Source organism: Phaenicophaeus curvirostris, chromosome 2 (genome assembly GCF_032191515.1).
Source record: "Phaenicophaeus curvirostris isolate KB17595 chromosome 2, BPBGC_Pcur_1.0, whole genome shotgun sequence".
NCBI lineage: Eukaryota > Metazoa > Chordata > Aves > Cuculiformes > Cuculidae > Phaenicophaeus > Phaenicophaeus curvirostris.
The window spans coordinates 102,999,769-103,024,426 of NC_091393.1; the positions used below are offsets into that span (position 1 = coordinate 102,999,769).

Here is a 24,658-nt window from a genome sequence, read left to right on the forward strand (position 1 = left end):
GATTTGGCAGTTATCTAAACCCTAATTTATATTTAGATTACTATTCCAAAATAGATCGTAAATGGTATCACATCAGCCACAATATGCTTTCAAAACTACACTGCTCCCTAGAAATCATCTGAAACTTACATACAAACGGGAGTTTTCCACTACAGCCCTTATTAAGCTAACTTTCTCAAGACTTTTGTAAGAGCTAGGAAGCTAACAAGTGACAGGTGAAATATTATTCTGTTATTTTTAATTAGCACTGTTATATTATAATTTCACCATTAGGTTTTGGGGTTTTTTTGATTGCAAGGTTTTCACAAAAAGGATCATTTTAGTTGCTCACATTGCATCTACATGCAGCAGAACCTCTACTTCTCACTGGCATTACAGCATACAAATCCCTGTTAATTCACAAACAAATATAACTCAGACCATATCCATTAATCCAAAAGCCCGTAAAGGAAAGAAGTGTATGGAGCAGGAAATGTATGTATGGAGAAACATCATTATGCTAAAAATGTATCATAACAATGTTTTAATAAATGAACTAAAAGTAATAACAAATTTTAAGTCAAGGTTGAGACGAATAAAAAGAACAGAAAAATACAAGACTTGTCAAAAATTGGTGCCTATATTAGAGGCAGGAGAAAGGAAAAGACCAAAAAAGCTAATAATGAAGCATTGCTTCCCCAAGGTACTGGTCAGTCTGAGGAGTCCACTGCATCAGCATAGTGATGAACCGAATAGAAAGGGCAGCTACAGGGAAAAGATTGGATAAATATAGTTGTATTTTAAAAGGTCAATAAATTTTACTACTTGGAGTTATCCAGCCTCAGTCGGGGGAACCACCAGCAGAGGCCAGGAACAAGCTCTACTCCCCCTCTGTTCTGCAGTGTTAGCGTGGCTCACTGACAACAGCCACCACAACAGGACCACAACTCTTCCAGAGAACTCATCTGGGACATGGCAACTTTTCCTGTGCCAGCTATGGTCTCTTTCCTAAACATGGATCCTACAGCTATACACTCAACTGGCCATACAGCTGATCAGCACAGCACAGACTGCGCAGCTAGCAGGAGTTCCCACAGTGGTTCACAGAGAGGAATCAACTGTGACTCCCCAGCACTGACCTTGCCTTGGGTGGTCAAAGCGGTGCCACACTGACAATATCAGCTCACAAAGGCAGCGTAAACACTGGCAATGAACCCACACATCAGCACTATCCCATCAGCCATGGGATGCAGTCCCACCACAATAGTTGGACAACTCGTTTCATATACCCACAAAAGCAGCAATCCTACTGCTGCTGTACTGCTGTGGCCAAGCTTGTGAGCACACTGTGCTCCAGCAGGTCTTGCAGGCCAGAAGTTCCCAAACTGTGATCCTCGAACCCCTTCAAAATAGTAGAGCTGTCCTGGACAATCACAACAGCCTGATGTGTAGACATGTGCACAACCTCCAAACAAGAGTTACACTTGTCCACGGTCTGGCAGGATCTAACTGCAGAGCCTCTTCATTATCACACTTGCTGTGCTGCATCCAAAATAGAATAGTGTAACCAGCAGCAGGATTCTCTTCTAAACATGGACACAGAGTGAATCAAGGCTGGTGGAATGGGATGTGCTGAAAGGTTCTGATTTGATGGGGAGAAGTTTATGTAGTGGGAAGGCTGGAACATGCAAGGTAACTTCACCACGAGATCTGGGAGATAAATGGTGGCTGCAAGAGGTGCAGGTACCTGGTCAGAAGTGAAAGGTTCTAGAGTTGCAGTAAGGAGTACAGGAGTGGCAGAAGAGTGGGGACAGGAAGTTTTACTCTTCTTTCACATCTGTGTGGCAGAAAAAAATCACAAAGGTAAAGGGCTGACAAGCAGCTGTGAGACTCACTAACTTTCTGAATACCTGGTGTAAAGAATGAGAGCCAAAATTAAACAGCCACTCCCCAGCCACACACATCAGTTACGCTAGAAAGTTGTGATGCTCATCACCTTGGTTTTGCTGCTTCTGGACATTCTTGGCAGGAGAGAATAAGCTTATAGAGATGGTTATAGGCACCTATTCAATCTTCTCCTTGCTAAAGCCTGACTCTTCCTTTGCTTACAATGACCTCCTGCTCCCTCTTCTGCTGGGCACGCATTTCTAATCCAACACTTGGAGACCAAAACACCTTTTTATTTATTTCACACTGCAGAGTTCCACCCATTTTTCAGATTGGTTATATTGTTAGGATTTATATTTTTTCCTATACGCAGTCTTTGGGAAACACATACCAAACTGCAGCAAATCAATAATCCATTTGACTGACAAAAAATCCAGCAGGCTCCCTCTGACTCCTAACTATACATGAACAGACACCAAATAAACCTCTTGATCCAGAGCCATTTAGACCTCTGTTCTCTGGAAGCCATGTGGGCTCAGAAAGAATATGTTTCCAGGAATAGATGTCTATATTCTTGCACAAAATGAACCCTGCATATATTCTCGTCAATCCATGCATGTAAAGGAAGAGGAAAAATGGACAAGCATTGAGCTATGTTTTTAATATCAAACAGCAACAGTTTTGTCAGACTAGTGGGAAAAATAAGAACAAGAACTGGAAAGCTTTCCCTACAATCAGCCCAATGCCTGTATTGCCCTATCCAAAACCAGCATAAGAGCATTTTGGATGGACCTTATGTTGCAAGAACCCAATGTGAGTGGCACAAAGAACTGGCTAAAATATGGCATCAAATATAGCTGCAACTGCCTTCCCCAACACAGGAGATAAAAATAAATACACCTTTGCTCAATGAAACCAGCTCAGACAAAGCATATTTACGAGTTACAAAAAAGTGATAACCAGTGGGCCTAATTGAGACTAACTTCATCAGAGACTCTACTTATCCTTAAGCTTACCAAAAGTCACCACTACTGTCTTAAGCAGCTTTTACCATTTCAGATGTAGATCCAAGTTCTGCCAAGATTTTGGTAGGCCCTCTGCCCAATGTGAGAGATGGCAAAACTGCTACTGGACATTGTGAAACACTGTCAAAAGGAATAGAGTAGTTACCTTGAAAACTACGGCAAACACAAATATAAGCTGGAGGGAATTCAACATAGACACTTCATATTCTTATGATCATCAATGATAGAAAATTAAAACTGGTCTTACTTCCTCAATGCCCAGGACTGGAGTATTTAAAAAAAGCTCAATATGTTAAGCGCAGTATATCTCCAGAGAAATTAGGTATTGACTGCATGCCTCAGTGAGTAGAAAATGTACAAAAATCCATAGGAGGCATTGATCCAAATATTACTTTTTAACACTAACTATGTAACAATTTTTTACATGTACACTGGGTGCAGATATAATTCTCTTTAATTATCAATCAACAAACAAAAAGGTAATACTGTTTATACAGTATGGTCTTTAAAAATGATTACAATGAATACAGTCAAATACTACACTAAAACAAACAATGCAGCTGTACCATATGAAATTTGCATCAAAATAAAAGCATTTTAAATTTAAAAACACCCACATATTGGTTGCAGTGAGATCCAGCTACAAAACAGGGGAATGCTGATGGTGTGCAACAGATCCTGTGGCAAAGCCCAGCCTGGGCCCTGACTTGGTTCAAAGTGAGTTCTAGACACAAATAAGGGGATGTAACTAGGGCTGCAATGAATACCTGGAAATACCCAATAACTCTGGAAGTGCTGCAGCTCTGGGACCCACATCCACTGGGCAGAGCTGTGCAAAACTAAAGACAAAACCAGCAGGAAGAGCCAAAATATGAAGCAGGGCAGCCTTTCCCAGCTCAGGGGAATTCCTTTTTGGCTCCAGCACAAAGTCAAAGCCACTAGCACCATAAGCGTACACCAAAGCAGCAACTGGCCATCAGCTGCCACAGGAACAGCACATCCAACTCGGCCCTTACTAGAGGCCATCAGAAGAACATGGACTAACTCTACTACACAGAAGTGTCACCATGCAGTGACCAGTAGTAAGAAATTTTCTGGATCTCAGTGGACTGCATAACCTCTACACCTGATGTACTCCACATAGAACCTGAGCAAAGAAGCCTTTCGCCCCAGCTGCTGGAAACATCTACCACAACTCTAAACCTCACAACAAGAGAAGAGACAAGGGAAACCAGCCACCATGTTTTGCCACCTAGACCTGTCGGTGCAGATGTGTATTTTTCCTGGGATGCTGAGAGACCTACTGCAAGTAAGAAACTCTGGTAATTTGACCTTAATGGATTCAGGCTGTTACAAGGTCAAAGCTGATGCATTCAATGCGGATAGTCTGGATTCTCTGCAATACACTAGATATCAACATCTCATTCTGCAGGCTCTTCTGGCAGAAGCATCATAAAAATTTGCAGATTTTGTTTGCAGCTATTAGCAACCAAAAAAATGTCAAGTGTAAGACAGGGGTATACTCCCTCAAGCTATCTTTCTGAATATTTTGTATTCTGGAGTCCTCCACTTTTCACCAATTCCATCACGGCTTTAGGTTCTTGAGGGGGTAATCTGACCCACAGATTGCAAAAGACAACAGCTTAACTCACCCCTGCACATGTACAACCTTTGCCACTCAAGTCTGTAAAATTTCCTTACTCTTTCAAATAAAAGGAATTATCTCTCTTGTAATCACACACCCATCAACAGACAGACTAGCTGCTATAACTACCCAACTGCCAAATCCTAAATACTCCAGCTTCCACCTATTCTTCAAATAGTATCCACATCAAATATTAGCACACAGCCATGTCACTCACACCATCAGGAAAACAGCCAAAGCTACATCTCCAGAAAATGCACTGTATGCTTGGAAGGGCTAGAAGAGTCTGAAACAGATGCCCTCTACACCACAAAATATTTTTTAGCAGGTTAAATTGTGTAATTATCTTAGCAGCAAATACTTGACAGTCTTATTTCATTTTTCCTAATGACCAGAGCTAAACGACTGCAGGTTTTAACAGCGCCGGCAAATTATCAAGACCCTCTACATTACATGGTCAATGGTCCTTTTAATAGAAAAAGCAATAATATACAGTTGTTTGTGCCAACTAAAACTCGTTAGAAAGTATTAGTTTAAGGTAACAGTTCAGCAGCTATTAACAAGCACAAATTCCTACAGTTATCGCTTGCAAGACGATGATCCTAGCAAAGCTGGCAGCAGAAAACCATTCCTTTTGTTTTAGAAGATCTTGGAGGTAAAAGGGGTTGGGGGAGATAGAGGAAAGAAAAGTTAACAAAAACACTGTTTCGTAGCAAGAGTCAAAGTTTTTCAATAATCACCATTTTTTTCACTAGCATAACATTAGAATTGACTTTTTGTCTTGCTGACATAGCAACTAAGAAAGTTGTGTTGCATTGACCATATTGATTGTGAACAATGCAGCCATCAGTGGGACTTTGCACCATATATTTTCGATATTGACCTCCCATTCCCTTTTCCATGGCTCTATGGGTCTGCTATCGGATTTGGACTGCAGAGTAATAAACAGCTAAGGTTTAATTAATGGTAAATGAATACAAGACATAGGTTATGACTTTAACTAATTAGGGAATTGTTGAATTAAGTCTGCCTTGGAATGCAAGGCAGTACAATCAATATCCAATAAAAGGACTATGTATGTAATTTACCTGCAAATGTGTTTCCAATACCATCAAAGTGAGTTTAAATAAGTAAGATATATGAAAGGCTACTGGAAAAAGATTTCAAAAAGTTAACGCTTTATGGCTTCAAAAAAGGTTTTTCTCCTTGCAGAAGGAATGTCATCTTGAAATATCCTCTCATAACACAGATGGTGACACTCAGACACGGCTCTCCCTAAAGGACAGTGCAGACTGGAAACAGTTTTCCTTGACAGTGCAACATTAGCAAATATTGCCTCTGCCTGTCTACAGAGTATAGCAAATACAAACCAGTACTCCCAACATGAACCTATTAATTTTAATGGCAAGCTCTTCTTAGGTGTCTTAGTCCACCTTGCAGTACCATGCATGCAGCAGCCTTTCAGTTTTAATTGTGCTGCCCCCCTTCCCCCTTATGCCCTGGAGAAGTGTTCCCAGGTACAAGAAGAGGTCACCACGTGAGGGTCTGATCAACCCTGAGTAATCCCCAAGACTGTTTCTATTGTATACATCAGCTCACACAGCATGATTACTCATTCTGTAATCACCCCTCTGAAACAAAAAAAAAAGAAACCTACCTACTCCCTTATGGGCATCTATGCTGGTAAACTCTATTGTCCCATTATGGCCCTTCCTAGGATTTTCCTGATACTGTTTGTGGTTCCCATTGGGACAATATCTGTAGCAAAGTCCATAATCTGCAAGATAAACCTGGAAGACATGAACAGACAAATGAATAATGCTTTTGTCCTTTGAAAGTATAACCTTTATAATTAAGTCTTAAGAAACTGATAGGTTAAGAACAGCCTTAGATCTAAATTTTATTAAACCAAATGGCGCCTCAGGATAAAATATGTACAACTGGGGGCTATAACAGCTGCCCTCCCCATTTAAATCCTTCCAGTACTGTACGCTTATCTTATTTCAGTGTCGAGCAGAATTTCAGTCCTTTTATTTTGTTCCTAAGCTCTCTCCTCTCCAGGTGGGCATCTCGACATCATAAACTGCAATATGCCTTTTTATGTATCCTCACGTTGCTTATGGGACCTCTTCCCCTCCTCACTTAAACAGGCACATACACACTCCTGTTCAGAACTTCCATCAGCTGAGAGTGTACAATTTTATAATAGCAGTGCAACTTAAAAGCCAGAGGAAGCAAGAGGCAGCAGGTTCCCCTAGCTGGACAGGACGCTGGGCTCCTCTGCTAACAGGGACCGTGATCACAGTGCTGCAGGACATTAGCCAACTGTAGTCTCATCTTATGGAATGTCACTGTTGATAACATTGTACTGGCAACAACTACTTAAATATAAAGATAAAACAAAGTAAAACAAATTGCCCCTCCTCAATCCAGAAAGCAATCTAGTAAATCACTTCTGAGTTTGTACTAAATTTTAGAAAGACACAGAGCCAGACTTCACTCTAAGTTACTCTGATGCAAACCCATGGAGCTAAATCAGTGTAAGATTAAAATAGTTGGACCCGCCCTGTGTTACTAAAGCAAGCTCATGCATTTTGCCACATTTACCTTTCCATCCTGGCACAGGTGATTTTTTTTTTTTCCTAAGATGCTTCACTACATCTACCTAAATAACCAGAGAGAGGAAGCTCCAAAAGCCGTATCTAGGAGATGCATTTGCATATTATTATCACTTAACTATAAAAGTATTAACTGACTTTAAACTTTGTCTTGCTTGCTTTTATGGTACTTGAAGCTGAAAACAGAACAGCTCAGGAGAGCTGAATTTCATTTTCTGTTCTTCTGCTGCCTGTCAAGACAAACCTGAACATGCCATCTGGCTCTCATGCTTCTATTTCTCTATAGGCATAGCATGCAGTACTGCATCCATGTCAATTCTGCCATTCACATAATTCTTATTAAAGGCACAAGTCTACTCTATAAAGTCCAGATTAACATGTTTTACCCTCCAACAGGGGTGGACTTAATACATGCACATAGTCAATTACTGCAGCGCAGCTGACAAGCAGTAACTTGTTGAAAGCAGCTGGAATTTAATCACAATCTGTCCACCCCACAATACCCCACAGGTTATTTTCTCGCGCTGTCATTTTTGTACTCCCACCTGGCCTTTGCTCCTTCCATTGACCAGTTCTCACATTAGGTAATTGCTTTTTTTATAAATATCCAAGTATAGTACTTTCACTTAAAAAAAATTAAAATGCTACAGACTGCTATCATATTGCCAATAGAACTGATCTCTGGGTCAAAAGGCATCTGAAGGCATAGAGAGATCATTTCAATTAAATTATACTATATAATAAAGAAAAACTTTTTCTTATTCAAACCTTAGCTTTGTTTCCTCTTTAGCTAAAAAATAGGTTATACCTAGAAGTCTAAAATAAACTTTTCTGGCACTTACTTGTAATTTGATTATGTCACTCCTGGTAGAGGAAAAACAAACAAACAAAAAACCCTCAAGAAAACTTAATGCATTATTTTGTAGCACATTCTGTTGAACTACTGATTCCTATTTGTGCTCCAGGCAGCTTCAAATCCTGAGATGCCTGGTCTCTTGGTTTTACTGTTTCTGCTCCAGGATCTATGCTTATTTGGAGCGTGTAAGCTGGGATGCAGCACTAACTTCCTGCAGGGTGATGGCTTTTAAGATTACTGATGATGTTTTTCACCTGACAGACTATACAATCTGTGATACAAGATTAAAGACCATAGGCACAGTTAGAAAAACTAGGACGAAGCATAAACTTTGTTGGGTTGACGGATTTGATTTTCTCCTGCAACCGTTCTCCAGCATATTCCTGATGCTCTGGTACCTGTACTAATTGAGCACACAGTCAGTGCGAGAAAAGTAATTTAAACTACCCTCATATCAAGTCTGCAAGTCTTCTGCATCCTTTGTGAGATGGGAAGGAGAGAGAAGGCTAGAAAGTGTATTCTTCCCAGGCCAAGTGGTACATTTTGTATTTTGCTTGATTATAGATTTCTGACATGTGTAGTTGATCAGGTACAAAAAGATAAAATATAGAGTGGATTTCAACCTTTAAAAATCCAGGCTATGCCTTATATTAAAATGAGATTTTAACTGTTAGCTCTCGTTCTGTCTGGGCTGGGAATGCTAGCTAACATGATAAACATTCCCACAAAGGAGCCCAACCTCATCTTTCAAACTACCTAAACAACAGGGCATCTAGAAAGTAGTCCAAATGTTCGCTAGTCAAATCTGAACTAGGTAAAACAGTTACCAGTTATCCTACAGATAAATCACAGTAACTATGTACCCTTCATCCATTTTTAAACAACAGATTTGCTTAAAACACCTTCAGTAGTAGTATCAGCAGAGTAGTTTTAAATTTATACTGAAAAAAAAAACTCTAAAAGTGAGAAGTAGCTTCAGGCTATCCTGCCTCGGCTGATGGTGGCAAGACCTGGAAACCAAGAAACAAGCACTTCTTAAGGCCACTCAAATGCAATTACAACAACATCTGTGATTGCACAACAGTTTGCTCAAGAAGCTGCTCATGGAAGTTGTTCAGCTTTCTTCTGGCCAAGCCATTTATCACTTCCACAACTTTCCCACCAGATTTTTTCCACCAGCATGCAACCAATGGCAGCTTAAGGCAAAGCCTCTTCGTCACCAACAAAAACAATCTCCTTCAGCTTCTACAAAACCAGCAAGTGACTGTTATAACCTTGCCACAACCATTATCATAATGACTGCATTATTTTAAATTATAATTAATTTCATTTCATCAATTGTCATTATAACCCTTTCTTCATTACAAAGATATGTAGTTCTTTACAGCTAGTTGTCACTTTTTGATAACATTTAACACAACATGCCTTTCCAGATTTGGGAAGAACATGGCGGGTAGGGGTCATTTCTAGGTTGCTGCAGGTTTTTTTTAGGGTATAAGGAGGAGGATAAGATGGCAAATATTAAAGAATATTGAGAAAAATTAAGCCAGTGTTACTATGTGTTTCAATATCATAAATAATTTTATCCGCCTGCTTTTTTTTTTAGGAACAACAAAACAAATAAGAACAAAAGAGAACAAAGCATATGCAGAGGAAGATAAACAAGACACTTGAAACAAGAAATGGTAACATGGATGATGAAGGTGAAACAGCAACATAAGCCTAGAATAGCTGGGTTTAGCTGTGTGACAAGGGTACATCCCTTCCCCCACACTTGCTTATTTTAACTCATGGTTTTGCTCAAAGTTTCTCTTCTTTTTTTTTTTTTTTTAAACACATCCCAGTCTGCACTAGACTCAGCAGTGCTTAGCACGGTCTGTTATTAATAGATTTTGTTATGGATTAGGAGCCAGATTTCTGAAGTCTTTGCACTTAATTTCATGCAAACATGACTGTGCCTATATTATTCAAGCAAACAGCCACAGAGCCACAAATAATTATTTATGTGCTCAAGCAACCAGCTGTAGATTCAGCAGTCCTCTCGTCCTTCCTGTGCATGACTCCCTTAACAGTGCTTTATATCTGAAGTGCTAAATATATAAAACTCTTACAACTTGCACATGTTATGATACATAACTACACTAACCTAGGAAGTCACAAGCCTGGCACTGTGGATTCTCATGATATTCTCTTTATTTTGAAGTACACATAGCAGGAGATTTATTGCTGAAACAATAACAATACAGTGATTTTCTTCATACATTTTCTTTTCAATGGTTCCAATACTAGCTTTATGTATTGTGACGTAAATAATTAAGTAGATGCCTACTAATAAGAGGCAGATTGGTTGCTAATGGCCATAGAGCTGTCACTTCATCTGGACACTACAAAAAGGCTAAAGCTGGACAAGTCCATCTTGGGACACAAAGCCTGAAGTATAGTGATCGGGACAGAATTAGAATCTTACACAAAACAGAAAGAAAGGAAGGAGGAAAGCAGGTTAAACAAAGGAAAAAGGGAAAGAAATCTTCTCTGACTTGCCAGTGGCAAGTACAGACACTGAAATCAACTGTGCTCCAAGACATTTGGGCCATTATTACAAAAAGAAATTAAATCACTGTGAGCAGTTCTATCCAAACACAGCAATGGGACTGATAAAAGAAAATTAAGGCCATTTGATTGCAAAGCTACATCTCAAATCAGGGGTGTAGCCAGCAACCACTAGTTAAAACTCAACTGTTTCTGTATGGTATCTCTGCATGCTGTATTCCTTCTAAAAATACATGAACGAGAACAGAAAATATATTAATTTTTTCAATTAATCTGCACATTAGCAAACCTGCCACACTGGACTAAAGAGCAGGAATCACAATGATTCATCTCACAATTAAAAATGGCTTAAAGTTGGAGTTGTTTTCATGCATATTTTTCCCATGTGACCAACGTGTGACCACTGTGCCTTCTATGCTGGTCCACTGAAAGCTGGTCCTAAGAGTTAACAGTATGAAACATCATTGAATTCTTCTTTTTGCCTTTTCTGCTAGGGCTATCTATGATATTCAAGTTTGAGAGTTTTATTCAGTCTTACCTAACAAATGCTTAAAATCAAAATCAGAACTGAGATACAAAATCAATAAAATTTACAGCTTCAAAAATCAAAAATAGACAACTTCGGGTACAATCTTGAATTTGCAACATGGCAGCATGTCTGCCCATATATTCCTTTGGAGAGAAACAAGAAAAGACGACAAGGTAATTGTTTTGAAGAGGCATTCTTCCAAACCCTGTTTAATTTGTTAAAAAATCCATTTTTAAGCTCTTGTCTGGTGACTGCTTATCCCTTTCAATAGTACCATAGTTTAAATGAGTCTAATGGATTTGAATTTCTCTTTTAGTCTATATCAATAATGCTTATTCTGCTTTATCATACAAATAGTTACTACTATGCACCAAATCACCTTTACCTTAACTCAATACCGAGACAATAGTTAACTTGTACTCTAAGTCATAGGTCTGATCACTTCAAGCTTTCTTTCAGGCCCCTCCGAAATTCACGGGCTGTGCACTTCCCTCAGTACATCACTCCTGTTCTGTCAGTCATTGTGCTGGGTCCATGTTCAGAAACATATTGACTAGAGAATTGATCTTTTGACCTGTAACTCACTGAATGGCCTTGTTCCCTTCTACTGAATAGATCTGCAGCAAGCTGCTCTTTGAGGTCAGTTGATTCTGATCTTCTAACCATTTCTAAACATCATTTGGAGGTCACAAAGTGACAGGACCTTTACTTTATTTGTTTCTCTGCCTTGCCACAGAAGGTAGGGGATAGCAATACAGACTTCACAGGTTCTCTATTGGCTGTGGTGTAAATTTACCAGGTGAATTTACAGAAAAGAGCATAGCAACAGAAAGTCTAACATAGAAAAAATATCTTTTTCAGAACTGCAGGAAATCAGTGCCAAACTCATATGTAACAGTACACATGAATAGCCACTAAAGGGCCAACACAAAGTTGAGTATAAAGATATATATGCTTTTATGAATAGAAATGGAAATATATTTTCAATATGCATATTTACTTTTGAGATATTAGATATTGGTTTGTTTTAAAAACTAATTTCTAGAATTAATGTACAATTCCAATTCATTTTCTCTTTGAAGTCCTAGACCCTAAAGAGCAATAGCTCACCAGCATAGAATTCTTAATAAAAACTCACCACAGAAACTTAGGTCAGACAGCATTTTTATGCCAACTCCCACTGGAGCAACAGGTCTCTTATTTTGTATTTTCAAGTTTGAGTTTGCCACTGGCTAGATGCTCTCACTCTCTATTAATATTAGGTTGATCACTTTACCTCCCAGTTCCATTGTTTTAAAAAACCCAATATCAAAGCAATCTATCTATCCACCATTTTAGCATGGGGAGAAGGTTGGACAACACTTCACAGGTATTTGGTGCCAATAACAGTGCTTGATGTTTTATCTGAATTGCCTAAGGTTAGTACAAGATTGCCAAATTAAAATACAGCATCTCCAACAACAGCTTAGAGGACACAGGACAGGATATTCCATATTGTTGCCATATTCAGTCAGTGGTAATGCTCCACAGAGCTTCTCAAAAACTGTTCTGGTAAATACATAATATATTCAGCTCACCAGCATGTTATAAAGACAGCTCAATTAATAGAGAAGGCTTCTGCAATATCACAAAGGCTTACAGGGGAACTGAACACATTGGGAACAGGAAGAGGCAGCATTCATGGCAAAACTACATGCAAATTAATGGCACATGCAAATAGCCCAGACATGACAATTTCAAAGTCATCTGTACACATGTACAGTTCTGTATACCTGAATCTGTCTGAGAATATCGTCTAGTACTGCTCCTAACCCAGGTAAAGAACATTTATTGAAGTATGTGGGCAGACAGCACATCAGAGTCAACAGCTCCAGAGGAAGGATGTATGATTAGTGGCATATGTAGATCTGTCAAGTGTTTTAGCTGTGGTGTTGGTGAGATTATGCCTTCTTTTCATGTCCCACGAGCAACAGAGTATATGAGTTTCAAGATATTGTACAAGCTGAGTCCGGAGTATAAATTTTTATTTGACCAGGAACAGTCCTGTTAAGCTATCTGCCCTGCTGCGTAAACTAAATACGGTACACATTATTTCTAAATGTATCTTAAGGTAATCAACACTGTCTACATGGCTGTAAACTGGCATGGTATGGTTACCACGGCTTCAGTGAAATCGGCCACCCTGTGGGCACTTGCAGAATTTCTGGGACCATGACTGAGAAGTTTATCTGAATAATATCTGAACAGCTCTACATTTTCTTAAACATATAGGAATGAAATGAATTCACACTTACAAATGCAAGCAAATACTAGTAATTCTCTCATGTTAGCTCTTCAGAATTAGAATGTGAATTTTAAAAAATGTTTTATAAAATAATTTAAATGGAAAAATGTTATTGAAACAAAATTCTATGCAAAATCTCTCAGCAGTAACACACAGTTCTATGTGTTAAGCTAGTAGCTACTTAAATTGGAATATCTATCAATTTCTTTTATTTAATAAATATAACTTTCCACCTAAAACCACTGTTCAGTAATTCACAAGTACCTTATTTTTAATCTGTCAATGAATTTACTGCTCATGAAAACAAAATACTAGTTTAGCACAATCTTCATGCATACAACACGAGAAACAAATCATAAAATCACCCCACAATCTGGCTAATTCAAAGGCAGCTGACTGAAGTCAGCTACATGTCTTAAAATTTTATGATTACTGTAAATGGACACTTCCAAAATGGTTTTAATGTGAAAAACAGCAGCATATCTTGCTGTCATAAAAATACACAATAGCCAAACCAAAAAAATTCATTTGAGTTATGTTAATGGGTCCGGGTAGGAGATCGTTTTGCCTCTAAATAGCCTCCTTCTTTGGATTCAGCAGGCTGGTAAGCACCATAAAATGAGATTAGGTACTTGCTGCTACCACTGTCTAAAAACATAGCTGCCATGATAGTTTTTAAGCTATGTGTTTTAGAAAGGTGAAAAGTTAAATTTGATTCAACCATTTAACTTGAAACTTGCAAAAAAGCAGATACAGTTCAATGGTGCAGCCTTCAACAGCAGTGACCTGTTTTGCAAGATCTGTTGCTCCACCACTGCAGCAGAAAAACAAAAAAATGAAAGAAAAGAAGTATTGCTAATTATATTTAAGTAAAGTTAGAGATGTCATTTTTCCCTAAATGATTTTTTCCAAGAAAAAGCATACTTAGATTCTATTAACTTCAGAAAAAAAGATATTTTAAGAGGTGTATGACAGGATCAAAAGATTTGTTTCACCAAAATGCTTCAATTTCAAGGCTAGCCTTAGACTTTAGAGCGTTAGAGAGCTCCAACCTTAACGCTTCTTACCTGTTACATCCACCACAATGAGCAGGACATATGATTTAGTGGCATGGAAACACAATTCATGACAATATTAGCAAGCCAGAGCTTCCCAAGAATGAAAATACAATAGGCCACATCCTTAGACTCTATTAATACACTAGGCCATCTAACTTACCCTCTTGATCAGTTTACCCACCCATAACCATTACCCTAATCAGCAGAGCACAAAAAGAACAAAGCAGAGTTTTGTCCTCCTTCTCTCTCAGACCTTAAGCTCCACTGAACAACCCCCAGATTTGTCATGACAGGATGTGAGTGTTCATGCACACATTTATTTTAATATGTGAATTGTTAATAAAGAATATATATAAAACTATTAAACAGTTATAAACACAATAGTGACAGTGTAGATAAATTAACATCCTTACCTCGTGTGGATTGGTGTAGCCCAAAAGTAGATTTGCTGCCTTAATGTCACCATGAACGTACTCATTTTCATGTATATATTCCAAAGTATCCAACTAAGAAAGGATTCAGAACAGAAAACATCATCTTGTCCACTCTGCCCCTAAATGTACTAACCAAATATTTCTCACTCCTACAGTGAAATCAAGGGCTGCACAGACTCAGCTGGCAAATTAGTTTTGAGTTAGAAGACAAGGACTCCCCACTCTGGCCACAGGATCTGTTCCCACCAGGCACATAGCTGATGGCAAATCATAAAGAGCCATACTTTCCCACAAGGTAACCACTGTGTAACCACTTAGAAGTATCAGCTTCTAAGGTCACAAAGCAAGAATTAAACTAGTACTTCAAGAACAGCGGAGGAAACACCAAGCTCTTAAAAAGAACATATTCAATCAGTCCTGTAGGTTTACAGTATATCTGATCCTGCCAGTTACTATATGAGCTGCATTTCATGTCACCATCCCCCTGCATCATCCTCCTTCTTCAGCTCCTTACTGAGGAGGTATGATAGCTCTCATTGTTATTAAAAAGCATGCTTGCACTTAACAACTTGTACAAAGAACAATTTAATCCTGGTTTTTGGAGAGTACAAAAAGTTTTACAAATTTGTCAATTATGTAACTACATAAGCATTTAACTTTTTTTAAAGTAATAGTTGTTATTATTTAAGTTAAAAGGAAACTTTGGAGGTGTCCAAGCTAAATACCCTGCTCCAAGCAGGACTAAGGTAAATTAGATCAGGATGTACAAGAGACTGGACAGTAAAGTTTCAAGTCCCCAAGGATGGACATTTCACAGCCTCTGGGAAGCAGGTTCCAGTGCTAAGACACTTTCCTTTATACTCATACCTCCTCTCCCTGCAACTGGTGATCATCACCTCTACCCCATTTGCTGTGCACCTCTGTTCAGTAATAGCAGTCTTTGACAACACAAATGGTATTGCAAAGGAGCACGTATACAATCTTCTGTTAGTATGTGCCAGTCTATACATACGTGAAAACAAAACTGCTATTTGCAGACTAGCCTAATCCTGGCCTGTACAATCAGTGTGTTCAGCAAACACAATGAAAATTTTGCATTCCGGCATGCAATTGTGAACTTTGACAAATACGGATGTAATACAATACCCTTCAGACACTAGGGGGGAAAAAAAAAATCAATACATGCTAAAGCATATGAGAACAGGCTTACATGTCTCAGTCTAGACACACATCTTGAAGTGTACGTTTTATGTTTTAACTGATTAGGAAAAGTTCTGGTTTCAGCCCATCAACTTCCACTTTTCAGGGGGTCTTGGTTTTTGACTTTATACTAATTTTATTTTTAAAAAAGATGAAAGATGTATAAGTGCTGTGAATTTTCTTATGTTTAATACTAAACTCAACAGCTACCTAAAAGAACTATATTAGAAAGGTAATTTTATAGTTGAATTCAGCATGTTCAAGACATAGCAATTTCCTCCCTCTGTATACATACCATTCGTGCCCCAAGTTGCAGAACAGTCTCCTTCTTAAATCTGCTTCCACAATCTTCAAAGATTCTTTGAAGGTCTTCCCCCAGCCTCTCCATGACCATGAATCTATAGCTACCAGGAAATACATAAAACAGAGGAATCCTTTAACACAAAACTGCAAGTTTAAGTCAGATTGAGAGGACAGATCTCCATTTCGTTGAAAATGGATCTTCAGACAATGTGAAGCTTAATCACAATTAATCTAATTACCTTTTTCCCTTGTACTCAGCCAAGCCTGATCCCCAAAACACTGGAATTCCTAAACATCTTATTTTTTTCAGATCCATCCATTTTCTTACTGTAATAATAATAAAAAGATAACATTGCATTAAAGGTAGCCGGAGAATTTCAGGTTTCTTGTGGATGTTCTTTTGTTTTTGTTTTGGCTATCAAGTAATGATTTCGAATGAAAAAATGAAACAAATAAGTCCTACTTGGCAGTTTGTGAAGCAAACAATTCACATCATAACTGTACTGTGAAGTTCTCTACATTCTCCAAAACAAGTAGCAGGTTTTTGTCCTAGCAATGTGCTTTCTTCTTCCGTGAGAAGGCAGATAAGTAATTATCAATAGCCACAGGAAAAAAAAATCTTGTAGAAGCTCTACTTTATTCAATACTGAATGTATCAAGCTATCAAAAGCGTTTATGTGTACCAGCAATCTAAATAATCTAAAGTCTTTAGAACAGTTCCCATGAATAAATCACATTTGTGCTTAAGTGTCTGCAGAATCAAGTGCCGTGATTACTACCAAATCCTATGATGATTACACATACTTCCAGCTCTGTACATAGAAATAGTAACCAGCAGAAATACAGTCACTAATTAGTCCATGTACTACCTTAGTTCTAAGGCTGGCCTCCTGCTGGAGTCCATTCATTGATGTGCACCCTGAGGTGTGCACATAATAAATTTGGCACACTTCCATTCTCACTTCTGATCAGAAAAGGCAAGGATGACAACGAAGAAAATAAACCTGTAGCAACCTAGTATTATCATAGCACAAACTCAGATTAGTTCAGTGTGCATGAAATGAGTTGGCTATCAAGCTCTAAAGCAACAGTTCTTATCAGAAGTAGTTAAACCCAAACTTGTCCTTAAATCTACCTGACACAGAACCGATGTATTACTTACTATGCTCTTGTTTTGCAGCCCTCTGGTAAAATTTCAGTTCAGAAAATAAGGGGCCATTTTCAAGATATTCCTATTGAGAAATAAATAAACTTAGTACCATAAAATGAATTAGAAAGACAACTGTTTCTAAAGAAAAGTGCATGAGAAATTCAAAGACTCATAGAATAGTTTGGGTTGGAAGGGACCTTAAAGATCATCTAGTTCCAACACAGCCCTGCGATGGGCAGGAACACATCCCACTAGATCAGGCTGCCCAAAGAGGATGAACCCCCCAGTTTTTCCCCCTACCTCTCATATAACATGCTATCCCAAATGAAATGTTAGTATGTAGCTAAAAATAAAAGTTGTTTGGCAACACATTTTGATACACAGCACAGATTCTTTCAGGAATTATTTAAGACACAATTTCCAGAAACATTGTGGATCAGGTGTGTTTATGTGTAGAGTCTGATTTTTCTGACCAAACTGTTCAGGGAAGTAATCAAGAAAAGGAAAGTCAAGAAAACACTGCGTGTCAGGGAAATGCTAAATACATCCCCAAACAGTGAAAGTATGTAAAGACATAAAAAGTAGGGAATAAAACAAAAGCTACAAGCATGCAAAACAGACCAAATGCTGAAAATAAGGATAAATAATTATGAGAAAGACCTGCATACAAGTTAACAATTTAGAAATGAGATCTCCACATTACCACTTTAATTACATGCACTGCATCATCTTCTACAGGAACATGAGTTTGAGGAGAAGCTGTAAAATGAGAGAGATTGGTATCAAGCTGTATGCAACAAAATATAATTGCAAACAAAGATCAAGCTAACATTTCATAAAGTGACCAACAAAACACAGGACAAAGATATCCAATATTTTGTCTGAATTCCTTCTATTAAAGTTTAAAGTTTTGCCAAGTTCAAGGATAAACAAAATGAAAACAACACACCAAGTTTTAATCAACAAGTACAGAAGTGATTTTAACACACATTTTCAGAACTCTCTCCCTCAACACTAATCAAGGAGTAAGCAAGATGTCTCTGTTGCACGCTTGCACCACAATGAGGTATTCCATTGTAACAGACTATGTTTAAGTCATTACAGTCAATTGGATAACCTCTGTAATTGGTTGCTGTCAATTCACTGTCGTGACAAAGACACCACTTAAAAGTTATGACCTACATTATGCCTCTAGACAGGATTGTCTGCTTTCCTCTGTTCCAAATTAATTTTGCCCTAGAACCTTGATTTCTATTCTGACACTATTTAGAAACTGGCCTAAGTTAGGGATAGCACAGCCACTACCTGCCTAAAGGGGAGATGAGGGATTGTGCCTCTTAGTGCAAGTAGAGATTTCAAAACAATAATTGACCACATGTGCCAATTACAGCCCAGGAGACAGAACCTCTCTGCACAGACAATGCAATCCTATTTTCTTCTGACCCTGAGAGAACTATCAGTTCCCTCTGATACTACTGAAGCTCTATGGAGCTACACTGGGATTAAAATTTAATGAGAATAAATCAACTTTTAGAATCATCACTGAAAAACCTAAAACGAATACAGTTCCTAGGAAATAAATGTCCCTTTCAAACTTCTTATAATGATCAAATACCAACAACAATCCAGGTGTGAAACACTTCAACTATCAGCACACACAAAAACAGACTACTTTTATCCATATAATAAAAATAAAGTAAACTTAGATCTAATCAAACCATCCAAGCTTATTTTTCTTGATGTTCAGGGCATAAAAATATTTTTACCATGAACAGACTCCCTCAGCTGCCATCTTCCTTCAATTCTATTCAGCATCTGGGTTGAAATCAGCAGCATACACACCCCAAACTCCCACAGGGTACCCACTGCCTTCAGCTTGACACTTCCCCATGTGAATGCTTCTGTGTTAATAACACATTAAAATAAAATGAACATACACTTAAACGGTAGCTCTAGAAGGTGTGAGCTGGCCATAGACACAGACAAGTAGCAGTCACATTCAGAATACAATTTAAAACTATCATACAAGCAAGGAAGGATATTTTGGTAAACTTTGTTCTTGCCATATTCTTGTACTGAACTGCGAATTAAGGCAGAGGTGCTTAAGTCTGTATCTTTCTCTGCTACATGTAAACTATGTGTTAAAAGCTGAAGACATTAGTTTAAAGGAACACAATCCATGTGTTTTCATTGTATTCAGCATCATCACAACAGCCAAACACAAGCAGATGTGCTCCCTTACTGACACAGATCAGAAAAGAACCTTTGTATAAGAAAATGTATTTTAATACCAAGTTACTTAACAGAGGTCTGATAGGTATAGAGAAGTATCAAATTTAAATGTGTTTGAGAGTCTGATCTAACTTCCCTGTAGACACCTTGACATTTTATAAAGAGAGGCCTCATTCATGGTACTCTGGAACAGGCAGTAGCAGCTGTCAGGGTAATGAAGAAGAGCGATTAATGGAAGGTAGCCCAGCAAAGGGGCCTAACCTCCATGGTTCTTACACTAAGCCAGTGTGGATTCTTTTTGGAGTCCTGCTAAAAGAACATCTGAAGAAAAATAAAATCAAATCTAACTTCAAATCATTACAGAGTGAAAAGGGAGAAAAGCCAGACAAAGCTCAACAAGATATAGGAACAGATGCTCCACAAAATTAGTTATATGACATTCAAATCTACAAAAGGAGAAATGATATTATTGTTTTTCCTGCAAATACATGAAACAAGGCAGAACATTCACAATGAATAATACTCTAAACTTCTTATACAGATAATGCTTAGATAATAATCGCATACATACAGATAAGCCAGTTGCATATGCACCTTTTGTTACACCTTTTTTATTAACCATTCATATATCAGCAGCAATATTTTAACAGCAGCTTAGAAATAAGACAGACTATTTTTTGTCCATAAATATACATAAATGGTTTTTTAAAAATTGTCTCATTACTATGTATAGTTACTTAACAGACTGGAAAGGCTCCCAAGGTTTAACAAACAGTCTGATTACATACCTCATAGACCACCACCACATACTCTCCTGCGAGTTTAGCTCATAGTTAATTACTGTATACTCGTAATTAGCCATGTGCTAGCCTCGTTCTGTGTGGTAGCACATGGCTATTTATAATATTACAATCAGTTAAATGCTAGACTGCAGGACAGTAAGCAGAGACCCTGCAGGAGAGCAATGCTGATAGGCAGGAGGTCTCTGATGGCATGTAAGTACACATATAGAGTACCAGGAGCACTATATGGTGAGATTATGTTTGCAAAGGATATCTTCAAATGGCATAACAAGCGTGAGAGTTCCCAGTTTACAGTTTATGTTGCTTTTATCAATTAGAGATGCACAATAACTCCTTACATTGGGGGGAGGGGCGTTGATGTATGCACAAAATCAAAACCGTTGTCTGCATAATTGTTAACTTGGAACACTGGTGCAAGATGAAGCTATGTAAGGGACTGCGGCTGTTTCCATCTCATGCCAAGGGAGTCTCACAAAACATTTGCAAAGGGCAAAGGGCACAGCTCTGTTTTCAGTTCCTCCCCTTCATCCAACAATCACAGCTACCATGTCAGTGAAAAGCGTACAAATTTAAAATACACTCTGAAATAAAGCAGTGCAGTAAGATTCACATTCTTCGCCACAATTTCCAACTGCTGTGCCCACGCAACATGGCAAATAACTTACTTTAAATTAACCCATATCCTGAATTCCCTAGTTTCATCCAGGCACAGCAGTTATGGTCTTATCATCCACTTCAATTGTGAATTTCATCCGTTTTGTTGCTGAGTGCCACAACCTTAATTAATGTAGCTTTCTAAATGTTAATATAACATGGTAACAAAAGAGTGTTTCTGGATGGACTGTGTTTTCCTGCAACCACACAGCACAACTGCATGCAGTCTAACAAAAAAACATGCCAATTCTATTTGCCAGTTCAAACGTGCTTGTTGTAGTTTTAGCACTTAATTTGTAGCAGTCACATTTGCAATCTGGGGAAATATTTTCAATGGCTTTCACAGAACCAGTTGTGTTGACAAAGTTTACACAGTGGAAAAGAAAACAGCATTGATTTGGTACTTTGAAAATACATCCCTGCTCCTGTCCACAGCTGGTATCTTTGCCACTGCTGGATATTTTCAGGATATATTTGCTTGGGAAACATGAATACAATTATTTTCAGACGTTTTGGGGTTGCTTGTATTTTAATTTTGCTTTGTTTCATTGGTTAACTAATCCTGAAGAGTGATATTTTCAGTTTAGTTTTTTGTGGAAATAAAAACTAACCTAAAAAGTACCACACTTCAAAATTACAGGCTACCTATAAAAAAAGCTGGAAAAATTCTGGCCCCATTTAAGTCAAGCCAAGAGCTGTAAAATTCAATAGCTAACTAACAGGCGGGAGTGTTGTTCTCAGGATCTAATAAAAAAATCAAGCCAAGTTACAGGAATAGAGTTACTAAAAACTAAACGTACACAAATTATTAAAATTAGCATCTGCTATTTAACATGCAACTTCATGTATTTCCTACATATGGAGCATTCTAAGGCAAATATTTAAAGGCGAACAAAGCACATTTCTTTCTCTCCCCACCTTCACAACTTCCAACATTTCCCAAGAACTGAAACATTCAGTGCTTGAAGGATGTTTCCATCCCTTAGTAAGGTAGCCTAAGGAACACCGGCTTCTCTGCTCATATTGTTACTTTAAAGATGCAACACCTTTCCTGAACATAGTCTTTTCTGAGCAGTGTTTATAAATTGGGGTTTTTTTTAAAGATTCTTCTAGGTAGCTTTATGAATGCAGAGTTTTATTATACAACTTACATAAACATAGCTTTCTGCTGTGCTTGTGAAGCCATCTTTCACAAGACATGACTAAACTGGTTTGGGTAGAAAATGGTGCTCAACTGTTAAACTGTTCTGCAGATAACTGCAAATGCCTCCAAGTTAAGAGCATATAGTTCTAGTAGGAAATTTCACTATATTTCTTACTCATATCTCTATGAAATCTTAATCTTGATTTGCTAGAGCCAAAGTTTTGTATTCTGCAGCAATGCAAGCCACTGTTTGACTTTCAAACTTAATTACTCTAAGCTGGAATAGGCCTGACACATTCCTTAACCCCAGGCAGAAAAGCTATGCATGGTCTGCTCTTACAGCACTCTCAGTTGGGGGTCCAGGCCTCTAATATTTAAAACTTGATGCACAAACTGTTTCCTGGCAAGATTCTGCTCCAGCCCATCTGCTACTCTGACATGGTGCCCACTCAGAAAACACTATGCCAGGTTCAGTGGGGTATAGGTGCCAAAGAGGGCTGAAGGGAATGCCCTCCATAAGGCAACAGGTGCCCTATCTTTCATCCAAAGCTGTTCCTGTTACTATGTAACACTATTCAGAAATACATTCCCCAGTGGGGGGGTATGTGTGGGTGTGTGGGTGTGTGCGTGTGCCAGCGTGTGTAAATTAAACCTGCTCTCTTGACTCCCTAGTTTTACTATATATGCCAGAGTCTCAGTCCCGACCAGAAGTCTTGCTAGGTGGACTAACGAAGAACACGACAGCTTCCAAATCACAGGTCCCATACACGTGGGATAAAGAAGCCCAACACATTATGTGGCAGAACACTAAAGTGTAATAGTAATGATCTCTGCAAACTTTGTAACAGGTTTTAGACTACAGTGTAAAAATGTATTATGCTTTGAAAGTTAAGATTTCTAGCCAAAAAAAAATAGAAGAAAGGGGGAAGATTCAAGAGGAATCAGAACTAATTGAGGTAAGGAATATTTCCTCTTTTAATAGATAGTGGAGGCTGATCCTGTACCATGCAGTCAGCCCTAAGTAACCACCAAATAGCAAAACCAGGCTCAATTTATGATATATTTTGCTCATAAACAGGGTGAAAAATTAGGTATTCTGCTTGCTATATCTATATTTTAAAGTTTAATATTAGTGACTAGATAAAAAGACTCTTAAGACTCTTTCTTGAAGTGGTGTTCATCTGCCAACACATTTATTTCCACACAAAGGTTCACACCTGCAGGTACAATGAGACCTTTGCGGAAATGCATTTTAACATCTGAAGGTTAAGAAAAACCCACCCCTAACCAGACAGTTACCTACTACAGCTATTAATTACAGAGGTTTGCTATTAATATTCTTTCCACTGAGTTTATAAAAATCATGCTGAACGTGTATCTTTTGGTATAATTCTTACTGCATTTTTAATTTGTTCACTGTACTATAGTAAATATTTTCAGTGAAGTTAATTTAAGCAACTGTTGAAGTACTTTGTTTCTTTACAACCAATTGCTAAAGCTGGCTTCCTAACACAAACCACGGAATGAACACTATGACAATGACAGAATGTGCTTCCATCAACACTTCTCTTCCTTGACACATATACATCCCTGCTCACAGGAATACAAATTATCCATGGAAATTAATCTTTCTGAAATAGAAACAACCTTTCTTTCACACCTCAGCCTGATTCCCAGAATACCAGACCTCAGTGTATCAGCGTACTGTGGTCCAAGTTTAAAAGCAGAAAAGGCCACAACCACACCTCTTCTCTATCCTCACTAGAAGCAGAGCTCCCTGTTCTCCTTGTATTAGAAGACAGTATTCACCTATTTAATCACTGTTTGCTGCTCAAGCAAATATTCTTTTTCTCTTCTTGGAAAATGAGGATAAAAAAGGAAAAAAAAGGATAGTGTGCTGCTAGCTATACTGGTGACAGATCTCCAAGCAGGACAGAATTATCACCGATTACAGCTTTATCAATATGTACTTTCCTGAGCTTCCCATATTGCAACAACACATGCAAAAATAGCAGCCAAACAGTAACACTTGAACATCTGCAGCAAAGCCAGCTACCAAAAATGGTTTCAAAACTCTGAGTTTTCACCTAATGTTTACAAAGTTCCATTACAATATCCAGACATAACACAATTAAAACACATTTACAATTTAATAAGTTCTGTTGTAAAAGACACCACCTAACAAACATGTGTGTGTGTGTTTAAAAATTTTTTTCAGAGCCACCAGTTTCCATGAGAAAGAAGCTTCCACGAAGATAGTTCTGTGTACAGATTTCACTGTGACAGTGGAATCTTAACAAAAGATTG

General features: G+C 38.2%; 1 protein-coding gene across 3 annotated transcripts in view; it reads right to left on the reverse strand.

Moving 5' to 3' along the window:
- Positions 1–24,658, reverse strand: part of VRK2 (VRK serine/threonine kinase 2) — a 44,573-nt gene that overhangs the window by 15,022 nt on the left and 4,893 nt on the right. For all 3 annotated transcript variants that reach the window (XM_069850210.1, XM_069850211.1, XM_069850209.1), the window contains 6 exons: positions 18,222–18,277; positions 17,531–17,600; positions 16,608–16,695; positions 16,361–16,469; positions 14,845–14,937; positions 6,194–6,326 (listed from right to left, as the gene is read on the reverse strand). In XM_069850210.1, coding sequence (XP_069706311.1) covers positions 6,194–6,326; positions 14,845–14,937; positions 16,361–16,469; positions 16,608–16,695; positions 17,531–17,600; positions 18,222–18,277 — 549 coding nt within the window. The remainder of the gene's footprint in view (positions 1–6,193; positions 6,327–14,844; positions 14,938–16,360; positions 16,470–16,607; positions 16,696–17,530; positions 17,601–18,221; positions 18,278–24,658) is intronic.